The sequence below is a fragment of the Hippocampus comes genome, unplaced genomic scaffold (genome assembly GCF_001891065.2).
Source record: "Hippocampus comes isolate QL1 unplaced genomic scaffold, H_comes_QL1_v1.1 scaffold14, whole genome shotgun sequence".
In the NCBI taxonomy this organism is placed as follows: domain Eukaryota; kingdom Metazoa; phylum Chordata; class Actinopteri; order Syngnathiformes; family Syngnathidae; genus Hippocampus; species Hippocampus comes.
The window spans coordinates 1,307,216-1,331,225 of NW_017805839.1; the positions used below are offsets into that span (position 1 = coordinate 1,307,216).

At 42.4% G+C, this 24,010-nt stretch overlaps 1 protein-coding gene across 2 annotated transcripts in view; it reads right to left on the reverse strand.

Moving 5' to 3' along the window:
- LOC109526628 (neural cell adhesion molecule L1-like protein) overlaps positions 1-22,297 on the reverse strand; it is a 37,691-nt gene extending 15,394 nt beyond the window's left edge. The window contains exons 1-2 of one of the 2 annotated variants that reach the window (XM_019888022.1): positions 22,279-22,297; positions 662-837 (exon numbers count right to left, since the gene is read on the reverse strand). In XM_019888022.1, the coding sequence (XP_019743581.1) occupies positions 662-743 (82 nt within the window). In that variant the 5' untranslated portion in view covers positions 744-837; positions 22,279-22,297. Of the gene's footprint in view, positions 1-661; positions 838-3,690; positions 3,968-22,278 lie in introns of those variants that run through there. The other variant, XM_019888021.1, reaches the window with a different exon arrangement.
- Positions 22,298-24,010: the final 1,713 nt, after the last annotated feature.

A 24,010-nucleotide genomic window follows, 5' to 3' on the forward strand; every position in this document is an offset into this window, starting at 1 on the left:
TGCCTGTGTGGGTTTTCTCCGGGTCCTCCGGTTTCCTCCCACGTTCCAAATAGATGCAGGGCAGGTTAATGGAACACTTTAAATTGTCCCGAGGTGTGAGTGGGAGCGCGGGTGGTTGTTCGTCTCTGTGTGGCCAGCGCCTACTGCCCGAAGACGGCTGGGATAAACTCCAGCACCCCCCGAGACCCTTGTGAGGATAAAGCGGATCGGAAAATGAATGGATAGATCGCGACAGATGTGTTGAACCAGTTGAGCTTGGTGATTGCAAGAGGACAGAAAAATATGAATACAGTCTTTGGCCAGCAACTATTTGGTCAGGCAAATTTGAAATCATTCCTTTAAAAAATAATAATAATAAAATAAAAAAAATACAGAGTTTCAGATTGAGGGTAATTCAAATTACACAATTGAGCGGTGACCACACCCTGGCCAGATTAGATTGACATGACAGCACATTGTCACATCATGAAGTGACTGTAGGGAATGAATAAATGCAATATCATCAAACACATTTTAGAATTTAGGCTGCAAATGTAGGTCGGCGCTTTCGATGCCGTTCAGTCTACCAGGGAGGGATTCTTTGGCCCTTATGGCCCACCAAGGACGTATTTAATGAATTTCTGATACTGATGGCAAGCTGATCTCTAATGACTCGCTTTACCTTCAGGAGGGATATTGAGGCTTGTGGCCTCGGTGCTCAGAGTCAGCAGCAGGACAAGCTGGAGGCTCCCTGCCAGCCTCATCACCCTCCGCTGGTCAGTGGACACAGAGGTTTTGCGGAATAGGTGTCGAGGAAGATCAATTGGCAATCCTTGGACTTTCTAAGGCACAGCAGACCTGCAGGGCGGCATTTAAAAATATGGTCACGGTAAGTCTAGTTCATTTAGAGGGGAAAAAAAAAAAAGTATGGTAATGGAATCGCAAGTGTCCGCAAATGCAGAATTGAGTGACCCTCCCAGATGAACAGTTGCTTCTCCGCAAATGGACAAGGTGGCAGTGTTTAAAATCGGATCTATAAATAGCAATTTATGCAAAATGGCTGGCTGCCAGGGAAAACAAAAGAAAAACATCGATAAGACTTAAATGCCATAAAAATTTTAATCAAGTCACACTACTTCTCGGGGCTTTTTACTGAGAAATCCTATTAAAGACCTATTCTGGTTTCTTTAGACAGTTGCTTTTTTTTTTTTTTCAAATAAGCTTTCCCTCGGGGAAATAATGATGTGCTTTATTTATGTGTGTTTGGAGAAATTAAAAATGGATTAGCTGCAAGGAGTCTATGCTGTACTCGGTTTCAGAAAAGAGGACAAACTGAACAAAAGCACAAATCAGCGAGAGACAAATATGAGATTTCAATGAATAACTTGAAAAGAAATTCGCAGAAAGTGCATGCTTTCCGACACTTCGAGGTCAACAATTATCTGTCTCCTCTAACAGCACAAAAAAGAAAAACCCAGCGGTAAGTCCAAACCAAAATACATTTGAAGACTGTCAACCGCACGGCAAAGCCACAGGTTAAAGCTATTTTAGCCAGTCAAAAAAACGTTTTTCCAAATGCCCAAAAATATAGCACAGTCCTAAACCAAGGCCAACCTTCTGTGTCTCGTTGGATTGAAAATAATCATAACATGCTGGGCAATGGGGTAGTATCTATAAAATGTGTGTATGCTGCCACACACAGCAAATATTACAATGCAGCTCCATCTGCTGGACATGGTTGTTCCAAAATTCCATAGAAACTAGGTTAGTCGTTTTCACGTAATCCTGGTAAGTACTTCAATAGTACCATTCAAACTGAAGCCCGTTTTCACACTTGGTCAAGAGAATGGTGAATTTAAGAAAAGTGGGTATGCCTTAGGTCACCACAGTTACTCCTGAAGGTCACATTTTAAAGTTCCATCCATCTATTTTATCCCGGGTCGGGTCGCAGGGTCAGCAGCTTTAGCAGGGAAGCCCAGACTTCCCTCTCCTCAGCCACTTCCTCCAGCTCTTCCCGGGGAATCCCGAGGTGTTCCCAGGCCAGCTGGGAGACATCGTCTCTCCAGCGTGTCCTGGGTCATCCCCGGGGCCTCCTGCCGGTGGGACATGCCCGGAACACCTCACCAGAGAGGCTTCTAGAAGACATCCTAATCAGATGCCCGAGCCACCTCATCTGGCTCCTCTCGACGTGGAGGAGAAACGGCTCGGCTCTGGGCCCCTCCCGGATGACCGAGCTTCTCTAAGGTAGAGCCCGGACAACCTGCGGAGAAAACTCATTTCGGCCGCTTGTATCCGGGATCTCGTACTTAAACATTTTAAAGTTAGCCAAACAAAATACATTAATTCACATATGGAGAAAAGTTTGGAGCATGGGGATCTGGATTTTGGACTACATTTCATTGATGTGTCAGGCCTAATTGAGAGCATTTTCCCTCAGGCCTCTCTCCTCTTGTAGCCATGGCCTTAATGAATGCAAAACAACTGCAGTGAACACAAGCCAGTGAGCATCACATGTACCTTATTGTTATGATGTTGTTGAAAAACGGAGCAGAACACTTGTCTGCCTCAGATGACCCTATTTTTTTTTTTTTACCCCCGGCAGGCAGCCTGTCTGGTGGCATGGCATGCTAACAGTAAACCCAACTGGCACAAAGGCTGAGCCGCTGTCTGCTACGTCCAAGTATCAGACTATAAATTGGCTTAAGCCCACCGGCGTTTCACGGCTTAGTTCTCACAGCATCTGAGACTGCGGCAGCATCCTTGGCAGTGCCAAATGGTTTCGCCCTGCAGCTAATCCCGCTATCAGAAGAATGAAGACTGGGATGTCTGACAATGACCGAGTGCGACTTGCAAAGCTGCGAGTGAGCATGTGTTACCCCTTCTTAGCGATGCGGAGTAATGTGGTAATTGGTGTTGACTCGATTCAAGATTAAGCTACTTGAATTTAGAATCAATTAAACAAATTGAGAAAGTATTAAAAACTAAACAGACCTTGCGTGATTATCTTCCGTTGGATTAAGTGGTAAAGCTGGCTAGATGTTTATTCCGGCATAGTAAACACACATTTTCTCACTGTAATAACATGGTAAACTGATTTCATTCTTAGTCTTTCACGATTGTAAAATTCAGGGTGACATGCACACCCACATGCAGCTCTTCGTGCCAGGAGAGCCAACGGGGTGAGAACAAAAAGGCCCTCAGTCGGAGGCAGGAGCATGAAGAGGTGTGGCCTTCCCTTTACATGTGTGACAATCCCAACCACACAACATCAACCTGAAGCCGGCACATAACGTCCATGTGAACATATCCGTAAGTTGCACCCATAAAGGACATGAATTACTCGTGATTAAACGTTACGATCTGTCAACCTGCAACTTCAATGAGAACAAAAGCAATCTTCAATGTTGCTCCAAAGTGAAAAGTAAGCATTTCCTTCAGCGACATCGAGCACCTGAACACATGGCAGACGATGGCCTTAAAGTCTTAGGGATTGTGCTCCCTAAGCCAACTGCATGAAAAGTAGTTGTGGCTGCTCCGCGACACAACTTATCCCTGTTAACACACAATGTGACTCAAAAACGATCACGTCAATATGAGCCACTTGTTACATCCGCCTCCTGTGACTCACAAGGTTTCCTTGGGCAAAACAGTTTGAAATGGAAATAAGCCACAAAATGTTGTGTGCAAACAGACTTTTGAAGAAGTACTTACTAATTCGTGTGTCATTCTACATCCTCAAGTTCACAGGGAAAAGCTCGAATTCCAGAGACAGCACCATGAGGGGGAGCGTTCCAACTCGTCTCGTTGAACGAACACCTCTGACATGTCGGTCCTGCTCCAGCTCAGGCCTGCCCCCTTGAACACGCCCCTCCACTCAAGCGCCCGAAAGGGGTGACAGGAGAGTCGCTCAAGTGACATATGTCGCCAAAGCCTCCGCTTGGCATAAGAGGCTCTCTAAGCCTGTGACAATGACTGGGACAAAGCCTGCACTGCGGGGGGCTTGTCGGGAGCATGAAAGAGGAAGTACAAGCAGGTCTCTTTCTTTTCCTTTTGTTTTTTTTTATTGGGATGCCTCCATCACGCCTTGCGCAAACTATGCACGCCCATTTACACCGTCGCTCATGATTTCAATGCGATGTGTCTGAGGCTCCGTTGAAAGAAGCAGGGAGTCATCTTTTTTTTGAAGATCAGAGCTTTTGTAGAGAGAAGTGTCTTTGCCTTGACTTGCTCCAGGCTACTCGTACAGTAACTGGAGGAATGGGAGCACATTCTTGAAAAAGAAATGATGTTGTTTTCCTGTCTTGCTTTCTGGAGTTTGTCTTTCTAATCTTCTTTTTTGGGCCTTAAAGCACCAAAATCTCTCTCCTAAAGTTGGAACCACAACTTGAATACTATGATAGCATTCAGTCGTGAAAATGCTAAAACAATACCTAAAATTGAAGGACAAAGTCATTTGTGAGTTTTTGACTTCGTACCTGACTTAAGTGTCATGTGTTAATTAACAGACTAGGATGACACTTCCTGTTTGGCAACCGCCTGATCATGACTTGTGTCTTGAAGCAAAACAAGCAATTATGTACCCGTAGTTGTTGTATACCTTCCAGCACACCGAGCCAGTGCTTGACGTCGGTGTAAATCGTTCAATCAAGCATTCCTGCGCATGCAAAAGCAATCGGTGGTGTGTGAGAGCATTATAGTGCAACGAAATTATTGCCAAGTGGCACACGAGCGAGTGTGCACATATACTGTAGGTGTAATTTATGTCGGCTCAGTATACAGCCACACATGAGGGAAGCTTCCAGGCACACCAAGATTTTGTTTGAACCGACAGAGATCAGGTTGAAAGCCTCTGAAATATGTCAATGCTCGCCAACAAGTCTTTTCTGCAACCATATGAGGGAAGAGACTGTCAAACTTCAGTAACTTCCATGTTCTAATCGACAGCACTTGTCATCAGTAGGGATGCAGATGAAGTGGAGCCTTTCCCAGCAGATGGATTTCTCTTCCAATTTTACACAGGGTCCTGCTCCAGGAACACTTATAAGTCAAATTATGACTGTAAAGACATGAATCCAGGCATATTCCACAGCGCTTGTGATCATTAGGTTCCTGGGTGAGCTGGAGCCTATCCCAGCTGATTTTGGACAAAAGGTGGGGGCCCGCCCTGGACTGGTTACCGACCAACCACAGAGCATGCAGACAAATAAGCATTCAAACTCTTTTCCATACATAGACATTGCAAGAGTGTTTCACACTGTGCAATATTTTCTTTTTGTAATCCTGCTCACCCTTGAATGTTTGCACTGCGCAGTACCTCTGCAACCTGCAACACCTGAATAGTGGAATGCCTCTATCCTGTACACAATGTACTGTACATACAAAACTACGACTACTCCTATTACAGAATGTTTCCTTTATTAAATGATCATTTTAAAAATGTGTTCTTATGTAGAATGCCTACCCCCACCCCTCCCCTTTCTTTATCTATATTAGTATTTATCTTTCCTTGAAAATAATCCAAAATCAAAATCCATATTCTGCAAGCTTGTTTAGTTCAAACTGAAAAACCAAAAGCAAAAAAAAAAAAAAAAAAAAACTGAAAAGACCTAAGAACCTGAAAAAAAGTCAAGTACAACTTTATTGTTAAATGTGCTGTACAGCACAGATGAAATTTCTTCCCTCTCACAACATACAACAAGAGGAGCCGCTGCGGGTGCCCGCGCCACCATCAAAAGAAAAGTTAACATAAAATGACAAAGTAATACAAGACAACACATTCGACTGTGATCTGTGATGACGGTCAAAACAAATTGCTACTGAGATCTATTGTATTTGGATCAATCTGACTAAACTGTCGCCACAAGAACACTTTCATTAACTGTCGCTCTCGGCGATGCTGCCGGTAAAATGTTTCATATTTGATGATCATACTGGTCTGATCCAATGTTGACAAGTCAGTTAAAAACAATAAAATATGCTACCACGTCACACAAGCAGAGCTAATAGGTCGCAGTCTACATCTTCACGCAAAAGCTCATTCTTGTCAAACATCACCAAACAGATGCGACTCCAATGCACGGAGCAAGTTACAGAAAAATACAAATCACACACCTTTGCTCAGTTCTCAACATGACTACTCGCAATGATCCTTGACTATCATCCCACTGCATCACACTTCAACCCTCGCCATCACTGGAAAAAAGTACATTAGTTGTGGTGAATATTCTTTGTCATTCCTTATCACTGTCGTTCTTTCAGAAAAAAATGTTGCAAGGAGCAACAACAAAAAAAAAAAGTCAACAAAAGCAGCAAAAACACAAAGTTCATCCTTTGATGCTGGCTCGAAAAAAAACCGAACAAAGGGAAAATTGATTTTTGATTACTGTATGTCAAATAAGGACAACTCCAAAAACAAAAAGGCATGTTTTTCAGGAAAATTTTGGATCGACCCTCCAAGGTACAACTGGAATACTTTCAAGAAAATGGCTTACCAATTGTGTAATATGCAGGAGGAATATCTCATACGGAGGCCACCTTCTCTGTGAGGTGTATTCCTTGTCAGTGCATTCCTATGCGGCTTGTTTCCGCACCTCGACAAGCCAGTAATCACGGCTGGAATTCACACAAACAACTCCCACTGACACACATCAAAACCTGCACTTCCAGTGTCATGTAGAGCAGTGGTCCCCAACCAGCGGTCCGCGGACCGGTACCGGCCCTCGGCTTGTTTGGGACCGGGCCGCACAGAGACAGATTTGCGTGCTGTGAGAAATTTTACTCCATCAGGCATGACGTGGGAAATGTACGTCCCACTGCTAACGATGGTGTGCAAGTTGAAATAAACAGAACCCACCAATTAATGAAAGTAGAAGCAGTAAACAGAAAGTAATCGTAGCAAACATACAGCTGTACGCGCAGCTGCTGGCCGTCGCAAGGCGACGTGGAGGCTATTGTGCATGCCATGTCATCAAAAACAACACAATAAAAGAAACCTGTTGAATCCTTTGAACAAGTAGCAAAAATGCGAGCGGAGTTCGAACAGCCTCCCCACGTAAACGTTAGCAGTTTTTAGTTGCTAATAACGAGTGGGCAGCCACCGGATGAAAGCAACAATCAATCGTGTCATCTTTTGATCAGTCCCATTTGCGAGTAGCAATGATGCTAACGCCGTATGTCGGATCGTAACTTAAAAAATGATTATATTTACATTGTTAGGTGTATTTATTGTTCGTAATTGGTCCATTTTGTTAGTAGTTCACTGTGTTATTTTATTTTAGTCTACATTCGTTGTGCAGTAGAATTACACTGTTTGAAAAGAATGAATGTGAATAAAATGTTGAATTACTCGTCGTGGTGCTACTCACAACTCAATTTTAAAATGGCAATTTAAAATTGATTAAAAAAAAAAATAATAATAATAAATAAAAATATAAGGTTGCCGGTCCACAAACAGCATGTACTAGTCTCAATTGGTCCGCGACACAAAAAGTGGGGGACCACTGATGTAAAGCACATTTTTACTCAGCAAAGAGTGCACAGTGGTTTCCACAACATGTTTACTGAGTCATTCCAGAATGAAAAACATTCTTGATCTCCAAATGCATCAATATTGCTTCTGTTCTTAATACACAGGGGAGAGATGACCACGTAGTTACTTGTAGTTCCTTCTTTTCCACACACGAGTTGGAATGACTCGCCATAAACAGGCTGCAGGGCTGGCACGCAATGACACCCATTTTTTCGGGATTCCAAAGAAATTTTGAAGCTTTTTCTTTCCTGTACAAAGTTGGAGCTTAGGTAGATGCAAAAAAAAAAACGATCTACTGTTTTATATAAACTTCGCCCACGGTTTGGGTGAACCAAAAATAGGAGGAAGTGGTTGTTGTTGTCTGCGTGAAAAGCGTCACAGGGTGGCTTTGAGGAGCCTCTACACTCTTCACAGAGAAGAGACAATGCGGAGACAAGCCGTCGCGCTAGGCTTCCTCCTTTCAAATACCAGCGACCTCACACCTTCTTGTCAGTGCCGCACATTGTTCATCACTGATCCAGAGAATTCAACTTGCAAGCGGCGCATTGCTCCAAAGTACTAACTAAGCTGATAATTACGTAGCTCATGGGATCATCTTAAAGGCCTTAAGTGGTATTTGGTTGGCTTGGTGGAGCAGTTGAATGTGGGGAAAGAAAATAAAACACTGAAGTGAAGACACCCCTCACTAGATCGAGCACAATGGCTCCACGCTCCGTTGTGTTTACATTTTCAGCAAGAACAACTCCGACTTCCTTACTTAATGTTCAGCTAGCAGAAGATTTATCGTTGTAGCGCTGCTACTGGATGTGTTTCTATTTACAGTATTGTACAAGATATGCCTCGGTTAGATAACAGAGGTGTCAATTTCTTTTAACACTTGCAGACATTCTACATGAAGAACTTGGGGATGGTTGGCTGAATGCGTGTTGCGATTGGCACGGATCCTTGTCCAAGCCCAGGAAATCGCCTCGACTGATTTGACTACATTTTCAGATGTGTCTTTTGGAAATAAACTGTAAAAATATCCAAAGACATGACTTGATTGATTAAGAGGTCAAATTCTAATTACTTGCATTCTTGAAGAGAAAACAAGTTGTTTGTTTTAGGGGTTGCATCAATACACCGAGTGAGCCAACACAAAACCGGGTATTAAAAAGGTTGATTAATTCCTCATGCTTGTTCAAAATGGAAAAATGTTGAGGACTCACTGAAATTGAAAGTCTACACTTTAAATCACTTTAAATAGGAAGTCAACCCTCCAAAAATTATTTCCGATATGTTCGATGCAGCCCCGCTTGTCTAAACACGACATCCTGATTAATGTGCTGCATCAATACACCGAGTGAGCCAACACAAAACCGGGTATTAAAAAGGTTGATTGATTCCTCCTCATTCTTGTTCAAAATGGAAAAATGTTGAGAACTCACTGAAACTGAAAGACTACACTTTAAAGCACTTTAAATAGGAAGTGAACCCTCCAAAAATTATTTCCAATATGTTCCATGCAGCCCCGCTTGTCTAAACACGACATCCTGATTTATAATGTGCTTGCGGAATATGACTTCTGCAGTAAAACACACCCAGTTTTGTCCATTTGAGGGGGCGGCCGTTTTGCCAGTTGCTGTCAACCGAAAATGACCTCACAGTTGCTCAGGGCCCAGGTAACAACCAATCATGGCTCAGCTTTAGAAAACAGGTCAGCCGTGATTGGTTGTTGCCTGAGTCCTGAGCAACTGTGAAATCATTTTCAGGCAAAAGCAAGTGGCAAAATGGCCACCGACTGAGATAGCTAAAAACGGATGGATTTTGATGCTTGACTGATATTCCACAAATGCAATATTAATCATAATGCTGTTTGTAGACGAGTATAGAACATTACTACTGTAATTAACATTTTTGGGTTGACTTCCACTTTAATATGCTTGGAAAATTGTTAAACAGTGTACCTCATAGTTTGGCACCCGCTACTTTCTTCAACACACCTGCCCACCCGTTATCCCCCTACTACCCACCCCCCACCTCACCCCACGTTTTTGATAGGAAACACAATTTATCATCATTTTTTTCTTAGATTTTCCTCCCCCCCCATTTCAATGGGCAGCACTTATATGCAGATTTTTGCTATTCACGGTCTGGCCCCCATTGACGGATGGAACAAGCATTGCATGACTGATGAAAAATTGATAACAGTAATGATATGCAGAAATCAGTTCATTAGCATTATTGTGAGTGATGGAGATATACTGCATATAAATATGACTCGACTCTTGAGAATTCTGATGGTTGTGTGGAGCTGATGGCTGTTAACATGAGTCTTGAGGAAACAGAGGTAAAATGAAGCGCACTGTCTTGTCCGGGGAAACCAAGACAACGAAAGTATTTATAAAAAAATGGTGAGATTTATTTAAAAAAGAAAAAGAAAAGAAAAAAAACATGGAGGGACATCGTTCACAGATCTATCAAGGGAGCCTTCTCCCCCTCCGCGTCTTGAGCTGTCATTTTATCTTGTTGGGAGATGGTGAAGGCCAGCGCGATCAGTATTTTGAGCAGCTACACAAAGTACAGTCAAGTGCACGTGCAGGCAACTTTGCTTATCCGCAAAATAACTGGTCAGCATTCAAAGGTACGGTCAGCATTCAATAGGTACGAACAGTTACTTGTTTGTTTTTTGCCCTGTTAGATGCCACATTTCCATTACAGCACTTCTCGGAGGCAACCAACTGAGGAATTGTTGTCTGAAGTACAAAGTAATTTGTGGCCTAAAGAACGACGACAATAACATCAACCAAGCTGAAGGTCATACAGGAATTCATGGAAATGATTAGTGCGTGTGTGTGTGTGTGTGTGTGTGTGTGTGTGTGTGTGTGTGTGTGTGTTATTTGAATAGGTAAAGCCTGTTTGTTTTCCTGTATTATCGTTCTGAAAATCCAGTGTAACAACTTCGAGCAGATTTGAGTTGCTGCTCCCACAAGCTCAGTGCCGGTTGTGTCGATTTACAATTGTCTACTACTGTTGGTAATTTCAAAATAAGGACTGATGAGAAGATATTGCTCTGAATATTCAATTCAAATATTGAGCGACACAATTTCCAAGGCAATGTGTGAAGCTATGTTTAGTTTGGCGCAAACAAAAACCGAGACTGCAAAGACAAAACCGGCGAACGATCGATCCCTCAGTACATTAAAGACGCAACCTGACGGCAGGGTCTACTACAACTACTTGTATGCACACAGTGACGACTTGTGATAAATGTGACTTTGTGATGTTTAGAAAGAGCAGCTGCTCGTCGATCCTGCGGATTAACATCCATCTCCAAAGGGCTCGGATTACAGAATGTAATGAAAGTTCACTTCACCTGCCCGGTCTTGTCGCAAGCGCACACTGTGAACACTCACCCTGCATTATAAACATAGAAAACGTGAATGTCAATTGAGATACACAAACAGTGGGAATTTCCTGTCAATGACACTTTTTTTTTTTTCAGAATTCATCCAGGTGCAACCGACACAAACGGATCAAGAGAAATTCATGCACTGTTGCATATGTTTGCCTTTTTTTGTTTGTCTTCACTGAAGCGTCTCAGTGACTAATCCGATGCATCATTAAAAATAAAAATAATTGATTTATTTATCCTTCCATTCTAAGAGTGAAAAACATAAGGCATTTTCTGTTCGTATCGAATCATCTCTATGATGAGAATCTGGAATAAACACAAACAATCAATATATGCTACTATGAGCTAAGTAATGAAACGGCTGTTGCAACACTTTTGAGAAAACAAGGCGATGAGTCACATCAGGAGGGCGCCCACGCTTGCAGCTTTGATGAGACCTGATGCCAGAATTCTTTTGCAACTGAGCACGACAATCCCTTCTGTGACAACGGTCAAACTTTTCTTTGATCAACTTTCCCAAGGAACGTAATTTTATTTGAAATAATATCTGACCAAAGTTGAAACTGTCACCATGATAAAACCACGAATAATTGCACAGGCTTTGTTTTAAGTAATATTTTAAAATTATTTGTGAGATATATATAAACAGATATTAACTGTCACTTCACCTGTCAAACAATTATAAGCCATAAATCGAAAATAAAATGTTAAAACATAACACTGGCATGATGACAAGTGGCAGATCAATTCCCAATGCAAGTACTCCTCAGCCAACGGCAATTGAACAAGAAAAATGATGTCGAAATGTATGATTTTATAAGTAAAATCATTAACAGTTGTCCTACAGCTTGAGAGGCCGAAGGGTCATGTCAAGAACACTTTTTTTTTTGTCATCTCATTCCTCCACTTCAAAAAAAAAAATCAATTTTTCCCATTCTGAACTGCAAATCATCAGTCATGCTTTTGTCTCCTCACATGGTGACGACTCCAATTCTCAATAAATCCTTTGATCATCTCCAATGACTTCCGAGCAGCTACGTGGTTTTGTCTTTTGTCTGTTCATTTTCAGATTCCGTACAATATTTTGCCACAAAGTGCCCTCATAGGTCAGGTTACCTCCATGCTTGGTAGACATGCTGGCATGTTATTGTCTTCTTCGGTCACGGCGGTCTGATGACAGGATGAAAAAACGAAAGGTGATAGAGGCTTGCAGTCCTTGGCTCTCAAAAAGTGGAGTACACTTACATCTGAGATAACAACTGCCTCTTCTGTAGTTATTTTTAAAAAGCAGTCAAAACCACATTAGTTGAAGCAGGCAATTTGCTGAGAATTGCTTGTTTCGATTTTAACCACGTGGAACCAATTTGTGAGTCCTTTCTGTGAAAAGTGTTTGATAAATGTCATGAAGTTACTTTACGGAAGCAGCACAGCTGCTCAGCCATTTACAAGACTACCGATGGTGATTACCGCTGACTAGTGTGGCGACGCTGGACAAAAGTAATTACCGTATTTTCCGCGCTATAAGGCGCACCTAAAAGCATTCAATTTCAATTTTCCCAAAAGCTGACTATATATACATACACATATATGTGTGTGTGTATGTATAAAACGTAGTATTTTAAATGTTCTGTCAAGCGCTTTGTTCCAACTGCAGTGGTTGTGAAAGCTCGATCTGAATAAAGCTGTATTGTTCTGTATTCCTTTTAGCGTAGCTCATCTAGTGGATGCATAACGCAACCGGAGCCACTATTGTGGCTTCTATTCTATTCGATTCGAATGCGGTGCGCCCCATATATGAAAACTTGTTTTAAAATAGGCCATTCATTGAAGGTGCGCCTTATAGTGCGGAAAATACGGTATTACTTAATGTGAGCTTGCTTGCTTACTTAACAAGAACTCCCAGGAGATTTTCTTCCCTTTTCTCATAATCTCTTCACAGTCATCCTTTCAGCGATAGCTAGTTTCACATCGGGTCAATTAGTTCAAGTGTGGTGCTTTTATGACAAACGACTACTGCAAGATATCAATATTGCTGCAGGTTGGGTGGCAAACTTAACAGCATTAAAAAAAGAATTGAATATTAAGTTGTACTGGCTAATATAACAACTAAGTCACACATTTGGCGTTTTTTGTTTTTGTGTGTAATGGATGATTCCCACATAAAATTACGTGATTCATTAGAAGAATACGGTGAATTAGAAAAACGGCATTATGACGGTAAATCCTGCTGAGGCACTTTATTAGCTGTTTCAGTAAAATGATGAGCTCAGCTTGTTTTAACCTGGTTTGCGCCTAATCAGTTAATTAATGTTCTGGCCCCGGTCCAGTGGTGCTCATGAAGCAGGTAGGTCTAAATTACAGATGAGACAGCTTCCACAGGAGCTGCACCTTGCGTAGCTCAGCCTGAATTACAGCCTGTCCAACATGGAGTGCTGACAAAGGCACGCCTGTGCAAGTGTTAAAGCTTTGTTTCGTTTGCATTTTTTGGGAGCTCCAGGAACAAATGGGATTGTTTCAGTCCGTGTGCCAAACAGAATTGGTCCGATAATCGACCTAAATGACTCTGCCCGCTTTGATGCCGAAGCCTGACACAGTTGCTGTTCTTACTGATCACTTTTTAATAAGCCAGGCTCACTGAAATGCGTTGTTTTAGCTGGCAAAATCGCTCCTGTGCTTCTGACGTCACTTCGTCTCAGAGACCAACATTTATGGGGAGACATTTATTTAAAATCTCACAAAGGATTCTAGAGAATAAAATTGTGTTTCTACGCACAGTTTAAATTGAAAATAAAATGTGGACGGGCTCCAGCACACCTGCGACCCTTGTGAGGATAAGCGAGAAGAGAAGAGATTTTTCTACTGTCCTTCGAAGTGGAGTATTGACTTTGTCTCACGAGCATAGAAGACAAACAGCACAAAGATACAGGAATTGACATACATAAAACCAATAACAGACCCATTAAAAAAACGGAATTGAGATATAGTAAGAAACAAAAGGCGAAAACACATCTTAATTTCATATTCACAATGGGTGCTGTCATTGTGCCACAACAGATTTCTTCATCATGAATCTTCAGAAACTCCTGCTGTTAAATGTGCTTTTTTTTTTTTTTTTTTTTTCAACGTCCATTTGTTTTGAGAAGTAATCTCAAACCAGCAAAACGATGTATGATTCTTCCCAATGTCTAAATGGCCTTAGATTTGTATCCACGCCTGCTACGGAGGTATCAAAGCATACCACCGCTGAAAAAAAAATATGTGTAGTTACGCGGATCATTGTTGACATCTTGAGCAACAAAAAGAAAGCTGCGGCATCGGAGTCATCAACACAGAAGGCAGGAGATTGGAGGGTGTGGGGGGTGGGGGGGGTGGCTGGCTAGTTTCTGTGGAAAATATTCATTGCGCAGGAGAGGGAAATCCATGGGAATCCATTTCATTAGCATATGAATCAAATTCCAGCAGCAGGAAAGAACGGACAGTCACTGCAAGCGATAAATGGAGAGAAAAAAAAAAAACACATTGAAATTTCTTGGGTTAAAAAAAAAATTGTCTTTTGAAGGAGTTTGTCGAACCAACATTGTGTACGTTAGGTCAGAGCTGGCCGTCACGCTGCAATTTGGGACGCGCATTGTGGCCGGACTATTTGACAGTCAAGTTGTGACTCAGTCTTCAGATTTTTTCCACCTTCTTGAGAAGAGTGGCTGTAAAGTACAGTATGTGTTCCGACAAGAACACAGAAGCGCAGCGAGATGAATTATTGGAAATGCAACACACAGGAGTGTCAATCTTGCCAACAGACCTTCCGCCTACACTCGTGACGAACTAATATTTTCAAATATTTAAAGTGCTTTACCCATTCGAATGTTCTGATAAAACTGCTACCATGGAAATATTCTTCTGGAGATCTCATTCACCAAATTAGAAGGTTGCGGACATCTGTAATGCCCAATCTCACCCGATTCACGCAAATGGCTTCTGTGCTTATTTCAGAACACACGTGTGCCGGCTTCTTTTTTCGCAGACAGGGAAATGATAATGCAATCATTTACAAAAATCATTTATAAAATTTTTGATGTGTGAGCTTTCTCCAAAGAATATTTGTCCCAATGAACAGTAGCTGTTTTCTCCCCATTTAGTAAAACATAACACACCTAAGGATTTTTTTTCTCCTTTCATTAGGTACGCTTCCTGTGCACAACTTGTAATTTCGTCAGCAATTTATACTTCAAAATGTTGAACGCTGCAGAGAAAACAAAGTCCTAAGTCTACGTGCCAAGACATGTTTGGATGCAGGTTTAATCGTAATGAGCTCTGCTGGTTACTTGTGGTCGACCATCCAAGCATTAACAAACGGAATGAGTTTCCACACAGCAGCCAGAACGTCACCGCCAAATTCTTTTCTCTTATCAGCAATGAAAAGCTGTCTTATGATGAGGCCTAAATGGCGCCGTCAGACGAGTTCTTTTCCACTGACATGGCCTGATTTTCTCAAAAGGCCACCTGCGGTGCTCCTTATTCCACAGGTTCCAGGAGCAAAACAAAACAGTGCAGTGATCCGCAGAGGAGTCCGCGGGAGGTGCCCGTATACAGAGTGGATGTTTACTTCCTTGTCTCGGACTTGCTGTCACTGTGTTCTGCATTTATGTCTCAAAGTGAGCGTTGGTACGAAAAAAACAAAAAAAAAGTCATGACAGTGAGGCTACTGTTCAAAAGGAAGCGTCCAGATGAATGCGTGTGAAGCCATCTCAAGTGCCAGCACGCCATGCTCCAGCTAATGTTTCCATTAATGAGTAACTTATGATCAGAAATTATCTAACAAACACGATTAAAAAAAAAAAAATCAACATGTTCATCTTTTAGCTGACTTTTAAGAATAATAAAAATAATAATACATTTTATTTATAAGCGCCTTTCAAGACACCCAAGGACACTTTACAATAACAAAAAACACAAAACAATACGGGTGAGCAGCGGCAGCCAACACTAATTGGTCAACATTCCACGTTGCTAACTTTACTGGTTATGGCCCAAAGCACGTCCACTCCCTTCAGATCAAAGTCAACAAAGGCCCGATGTCTGTCAAAGATTATCAGAAGAAATTCCGTGGTGGTGTGGGATGTGTTAAAATCATTGTTCATTTGCGTGGAAAACAGTCAGGGTATACTATTGACAATGTTAAAACTTTTCAGTATTTTCACTTGCAAGTCCTCGCATGCGTGGTCAACTTTGTGATTACCGTGGAAAACGCAACAATGAGTGGATAGGGTTAGGCAGGACCTAGCTTGCACTGTTTGTGACATCAATAGAGGAGCAACTGGCATCCAACACATTAAAAATGACGAGGAGGAGAGTTGGTAAATGCAACGCACTTCACCAACAATCTAATATTCAATCTTATTCTGCGTCCTTCTGCTACTGTGAAGCTTTCTTGCTTGCTTCTTCACACAAATCAAACTTGGTATCATGACATCTGGTTTTTGAAAGTAGACTAACAACAGGGGCGGCCCGGCGGCCCAGTGGTTAGCACGTCAACCTCGCAGCGCAGAGGTTATGGGTTCGATTCCAGCTCCGACCTTCCTGTGTGGAGTTTGCATGTTCTCCCCGTGCCTGTGTGGGTTTTCTCCGGGTACTCCGGTTTCCTCCCACATTCCAAAAACATGCATGGCAGGCTGATTGAACACTCCAAATTGTCGTCTCTGTGTGCCCTGCGATTGGCTGGCAACCGGTTCAGGGTGTCCCCCGCCTACTGCCCGAAGACAACTGGGATAGGCTCCAGCACCTCCTGCGACCCTTCTGAGGATAAGCGGATTAGAAAATGGATGGATGGATGGATGAAAAAGCAATTGGCATGTGTGATGTGTGATCACACCCAAAAAAAAGAAATATCTATCTATCTATCTATCTATGTATCTACATTTGTGAGGATAAAGCAGATCGGAAACTGGATGGATGGATGAACTAACAATAGCCAGTGTTGATCATTTTGTGTGAGACCATCTGATGATCTTTGAAGAGCAGTTAGTTGGAACACACATGGCATTTTTTTCTGTCGGGACATTGTAAAAATCTCACTTAAGGTGTCAAAAAAACAAGGCTGCGAGGACTCCACTGCTGTCGTAATGCAGAATTGCTCAACAGTTATTAGAATGGAGCGCTGTGGAAACATCACTGTCTTGGACAAACCTTATGTCTGTCAGTGCGCAGGTGTGCTAAAACAGAATCAGTGTCTGCGTGTAATATGTCAGCCAGTGTATTGGCTGTCACATCACTGTATCTAGTTACACCCACACATCATCTCACTTTGAGAGGGAACGTACAAGGTGGGAGATGGATACAAAGCAGGCAGCACATTCAAGGCACCCATCGCCACTCTGATGTAATGTTTTTGTTTTTTTTGTTTTTATTACGACCACCCCACCTCCCTAAATAGACACATGACAGCCCTCGCTTCAGTTACTCAAATTCAGAGCGGGTGCAAAGTTATTTGTGCCCCCCTGTGCGAGCCATTGACTTCACCAAACAGTTGTCGGCTCCACCAGCCATCACCTTTGCCCTCGGTCGGCAGGAACCAGAAGGGCCGAGGGGCACAAAGCCAGACGCTGTGGCAACAAGAACAACGCTCAAGACATTTACTGAGCATTGGTAAACGAAATCCCCATCCCTCAGCGGGAGGACAGTTTGAGTTCGATGGAGACATCTTTTTCTTCAGTCTGCGAGACAGACAGAGTGATGACCCAATCATCTCGCAACAGTGACCCCTCTTTTTTAAACCGCTGCGTTAACTGTGGTGAACTCTGTCAGTGACGTCTGAAAATATTTCACAAGCATTCCAACTGTGCAGTGTCTGTCCTCGGAGGGGCCCAATAAATTGCCCCACCAAATACGCAATACCGAAAGACAGACACAAACGTTTTCACTCTCTTTCACTCACTTGACATCATTAAACGAGTCAATTGGAAGCGAGGTTGGGATTCTTGGGTGTCCTTTAATGCTGTAGACCACAGGTGTCAAAGTCAAGGCCTGGGGGCCAGATCTGGTCCGCCACATCATTTTATGTGGCCCGCGAAAGCAATTCAAGCATGTCAATTTCCATGATGCTTGCTGAAGTCTGAACCAAAAATTTGAATTGTCATATATAATGTAGTAATTTTAATGTTTGAGCAATCCATTATTCTTAACTTCTGATGTCAAAACTAGCTATCCATCTATTGGTTGTTCGCTGTGTATATAATATGTGGAGGGGGTTAAACATTTACTGGTATATGGTTTTACAAAATCCACAGTCATAACGGCTCTCCAATAGAAACCGTCATTAGAATGTGGCCCACAACAAAAATGAGTTTGACACCACTGTGTTCAAATGCTGATCTATCAGATTATGTGTCATTTATTTGCTGCAATGTTGCTATTAAATGTATTTGTGATGGAATGCTTTGACATGCGGCCCGGTGGACGACTGGTTAGTGCGTCGGCCACGTAGTGCAGAGGTGCAGGGTTCGATTCCGGCTCCGGCCTTCCTGTGTGGACTTTGCATGTTCTCCCCATGCCTGTGTGGGTTTCCTCCGGGTACTCCGGCTTCCTCCCACATTCCAAAAACATGCGTGGCAGGCTGACTGAACACTCCAAATCGTCCCTAGGTGCGAGTGTGAGTGTGGATTGTTGTTTGTCGATGCGTGCCCCGCGATTGGCTGGCAACAAGATCAGGGTGTACCCTGCCTGGGATAGGCTCCAGCATGCCCCACGACCCTTGTGAGGATAAAGCGGATCAGATAATGGATGTACGGATGGATGGTTTCACATGCAATTTCCACGTGACTGATATCTGTGTGAGTATGAAGGCTATGACTGAGAAATGCATTCACTTCGTTTGACTTCTATTAAAATGGTTTACAACTTGACGACCACTGGAAAATGGGGGTCTCCAAGCCAGACCAGTTGAAAACCTCTGATTTAAATTGCAAAGTTTCTACTTATAACAGCTTATTCAAAGAGATTCGCGTACAGTGGCAGCGTGAAAAAAAAATCATTTAACCACACAAAAGTGAACTCCGGCAGGGTTTCTGACAGCTACTCTCTTGCATTCCTGAGATGAAGCACTCAAAATATTCATAGATGCAGAATTCTCAGATTAACTGCTCCAACAGTTTAAACTGCTAATTCACACAAATGATTTTAGCAAAATCATTGAGATGTAAAATGTGATTACTGCGACCCTCCAGTAATGCAAACTCAATCAACGTGTTTTTTTTTCTTCTTCCAAAGGGAGGAGTTGGAGCATTAGTCACACACTTTTTAAAAAGAGCAGCCTTCTCTCCCACAGTTTCAGAACGATTGATGCTTATTGAAATTCTTTGCGTCCTTCCAGTGCTTATGAGGGAGCTTTGAAGCAATTTAGCATCTTAATCCAGTTCAGAAACTTTATGCATGTTATGATACAAAGGCAAATACCATCGTCAAATAAATCCCTTCAAAGGACAAACATGTAATCATCTGAAATCCACTTAGACAGTGACAGAAAAAAAACGTTACAGCGGCTCTCAAAAGTCCAGCCCCCGTTGAAATACCAGGGTATTGTGACATGAAAAATTAGACCCACACAAATGCTAATCTTTTTCTACCAATAGTTTTCAAATGGGGAAGTAAAAATAAACAACTGAGATAATGCACCGTATTTTCTGCACTATAAGGCGCATCAGAGGATAAGGCGCACCTTCAATGAATGGCCTATTTTAAAACTGTTTTCGTTTGTAGGGCGTCCTGCATTATAAGGTGTACAGAATAGAAACTACAATAGTGGCTGCGTTTGCGTTATGCATCCACTCGATGGAATACAATGCAATAAAGCTTTATTGATGTAGAGCATTCACAACCTTTTCACAACATTTTAAATACTATGACCAAGAAATCAGAATATTTATCCATAGATAAGGCGCATCGGATTATCAGGCACACTGTCGGCTTTTGAGAAATGGAATGCTTTTCGATGCGCCTTATAGTGCGGAAAATACGGTAGTTGCACAAGTGAGCACATAGTCTTACAATCGGGCTTGATTGTAGTTACGTTCAGAATTAACCAATCACATTCAAACATATGGTAAATGGGAGTCCGCGCACACCTGCTACCATTTAAAGTGACTCAGAATAACCCCTACCAAAAAAAAATTCAGCAGTTGCAGAAGGCTTTTCCAAACTGAGGTTTTATGCTTACACTGGCTGGTCTTTGCAATTGCTCATAATTTCCTCCTCCTTGACTAAGAACCAAGTTCTATGGAAGAAAAACAGCCCCAAAGCATCTTGCTGCCACCACTTGGCTTCACTGGATGAGAGGCGTTCATTTGGTGATGAGCTAGCCTGTGTGTCTGCCGAATTATTTCCTTTGGAATCGTGGCCCAAAAAGCTCATTTTGGTTTAATTGGACTGCAGCACATGTTCGTGTTGCAGAGGTAACTGCCACCTGATCCCAGAGCCCAGACATTCTTGATAAAGAAGTTGGGAGACTCTTTTCACATACACTAAAGATCCCGCTCATGCTGTGGAAGCTTCTCAGCGTACCACGGCTTGCGCTGTAAATCGTAACGACAAGAATGTATTTCTCTTTATCTCAAACCTGGCGGCCGTGGAGACTTCTTCTATCCATCGTAGATGTGATCAAAACAGCTGAAGGCGACCATTTGCTATTATTGTGTTTCCTATTTGTTCATGCAGAGGCAGCTTGAATAATGTTGTTTACTATATGGAATTGGCAGCCATGGAGCTTCCCAGCTCATCACTGATTAAAAGGTTGAGAATGTCATCCCCTGCCTGGAGAGGCTCTTTTGGCACTTGTGTGGATAACAAAGCTCAGATGCGAAAAAAATTTATACTTCATTTTGTCACTGTACAAACCCATTCACAGCCACAAAAAAAAAAAAAAAAACCTACACCCAGTGTTGCACATCCAGACACCACGTAGTATGTACGACAGACGCCATCCATTTCTCTTTGCCTTTTGTTTTTTTTTGTTTTTAAACCGTGCAGTAAAGAGCGCGTACAGTCAGACCCTTGGAACGACCGATTAAGCAATTACAGGAGCAATTATCTCCTGCTCCTCTTTTTATAAATAGGTGGAGACAGCATGCCTGACATGCAGCAACACATGCTGGATATACTCGTCCCGCACTGGGGGATTGTCTGTAAGCACAACTGAAAAAGCTGCCAAAAGTGTGCCACAGTCTGCGACTACGAATAACGGATTTATTTGAGGGGATATTTTTATTTCCCCACGAAAATGTTTGTCTTTTTTTTTGTTGTTCAATTTCGTTGTCCAGGTTACTGGGCTCATTAATGGTGGTAAAAAGGATTTTTCCTGTTCACATATTTTTGTTTTGATAACACAAAACCCTGGCATTTGAATGGGTCACCCATATTTTTTTATATCCATTGTAACTTCTTGACCAAACATCCCAAACTTGCCCAATCGAAGTTGGGTCAAGGGCAAAACTGAAGAAGCCTGAAAAAGCGGCACGACATCCTCTGATCTTGTTGTCACGGTTTGGTTAAAATTATATGGACCTAAAAGGAATGGAAATCACCATTTTTAAATAACGCACAAATAACTAAACCTCCATAACTTGTGCCACAACGGACGGTGCACTGAAGGATAAAAATTTAATTACTTCTGGCTTTGAATATCCAAGAGTTGCTCAATGTGTAGCCCCTCAAGCCCCAAAAGGTGATATAAAGTACTAAAAATTGTACACAAAATAACTTGCTCTCATGATTTCAAAATGATTTTCCATCTTAATTTGATCAAATATCTCAGTGCGTGCACAATCTTGTTCACACAAAATCATTATCTTATGTGAACAAGAAGAAGCTATATTCCCCCTTGGGGAATAAAAGGGGCTTTGTGGTTACATTATTCAGTCAGTGGGTGACTATAATGAGATAGAATTACACCTGTTTTCAAATCATGCCGGTTATGATTATCATTATGAATTTTGCACGGCAGGAGTAAAAGAATCGAAGAAATTATGTCATTTCAGATCATGTTATTATTTTCACTCAGTATGTGTGCGACATCTGGCAATTTAATTTATTCAATTAATTGTATCAGTCATGTTGTAATGAACAGACATGACAATATTGCTGTCCTGTTCTATGGTTCTCATTTCATTTCTCTTTGCCGTGGCTGAGAAAACCCACAGAAAAAGATGCTTTTTATTTTTGTTTTGTTTTTGTGGCGTGTTGTGTCTACAAAGCAGCCGGCATTAAAGGTAGTTATGAATGACTCCGGTTTTTCTCTCCGTTACGCCACAGCAAAATGCAACGAGTGAAAGACTTCATCTGCCACAAGCAAAGAAAATGTTTCAGCGCAGCAGTGATGACAATTTCCTACCGCCTTAGATTTCCTCAAGGGTGTCCATCATATGAGCCACGGTCCGATTCAGCTGTCCTATCATCACATTCCTGGCAGGATTATATTTTTTGTTGGTCCAATTTTCCTTTCCACGGTCAGCCAGCGATTTCTTTGAGTGAGTCCGTCACCCACTGCAACGAAACCTGAAGTCTCAATGAGGCCGTTCCTCTATTTTGGACGCGAAAGAGGTCAAAGGACACGCACGCCAGAGGACTGCGTGTGTTGTGTGTGCGTGTGACGACATTTACATACTATGAGAGGCATGCACCCGAAGGCTTAAGGGAAATATTTCACTCCGCATGTTTGCGCGTGCACAGTGTCGGTGTCTGGCCTCATTCATAGGGCAACCTGGAGTGTTGTCTTCTACTTCCTTACACATCCGGTTGATTGATGAGTACGGTTAATCCATGCGTGTAATTGTCTTTTTTGGGTAAGCGGGCTTAGCCTCTGTCATTTTTGTTCTGCTTTTTATGTCATTTGCATGCACTTGCAGAAGAATGTTGATGAACTCCTGAAAGTGTACCACATTGCTTCAGTTATTGCACTTTCAAGGAGTGTAGGTAAAAGCATTTTCATCATGCCATGATAGCGTTCCACAATTACTCCATAACTCCCCGAGCACACGTATTTGAAGAGAAACTTTAAATGCATTACATTGCCTTGAATTTGTGAAAAATGTCAATGACAATAATTTCTATCAATTACAGCTGATCATTTAAGTTGACTGAAATTGACTGAAATGTATGTTATTTTATTGAAATCTAAAAATATTTTTGCCAATTATGTTTCTCTATTGGCAGCACGGTGCTGGCACTGGTGAGCACGTCTGCCTCACAGTGCAGAGGTGCATGGTTCAATTCCGGGTCCGGCCCTCCTGTGTGGAATTTTCATGTTCTCCCCGTGCCCAAGTGGGTTTTCTCTGGGTACTCTGGTTTCCTCCCACATTCCAAAAACATGCATGGCAGGCTGATTGAACACTCAAAATTGTCCCTAGGTGCGATTGTGAGCGCGGGTGATTGTTCGTCTATGAGTGCCCTGCAATTGGCTGGCAACCAGTTCAGGGCGACTCCCGCCTACTGCCCGGAGACAGCCGGGATAGGCTCCAGCACCCGCCGCCTTGTGAGGATAAGCAGATTAGAAAATGGATGGATGTTTCTGTATTCAGATGTGCATCGTGCGTCATTATGACCATGACTAAGAATTTGGCAAACCGTGACTACCCAATGAAGCAAATCTACATTTTGACAGTAATAGGCCTACATATGTATGAGTTCCAAGAAATATGTTTCACACATTGACAAATGCATCCATCCATCCATTTTCTAATCAGCTCATACGCACGAGGGGTCGCGGGTGTGCTGGAGCCGTTCCAGCTTTCTTCAGGCAGTAGGCGGGGGACACCCTGAACCGGTGGCCAGTCGATCGCAGCATTTACAAATGTAGATCAGTTAAACGATATATGCTAAAAGTCTCTGGCATACAGTATTTCAGAGTAAGGAATTGATAAAACCTGACTAAAGCCATCAGTCTCCGTGTGTGTGTGTGTGTGTGTGTGTGTGTGTGTGTGTGTGTGTGCGTGTGTGTGTGTGTGTGTGTGTGTGTGTGTGTGTGTGTGTGTGTGTGTGTGTGTGCGCGCACGCGGTTGTCTGCACGTGCGGTGTTGAAACGAAGCATTCTGCAGGCACCTCAAGTGCTCGTTCACATGCAGGAA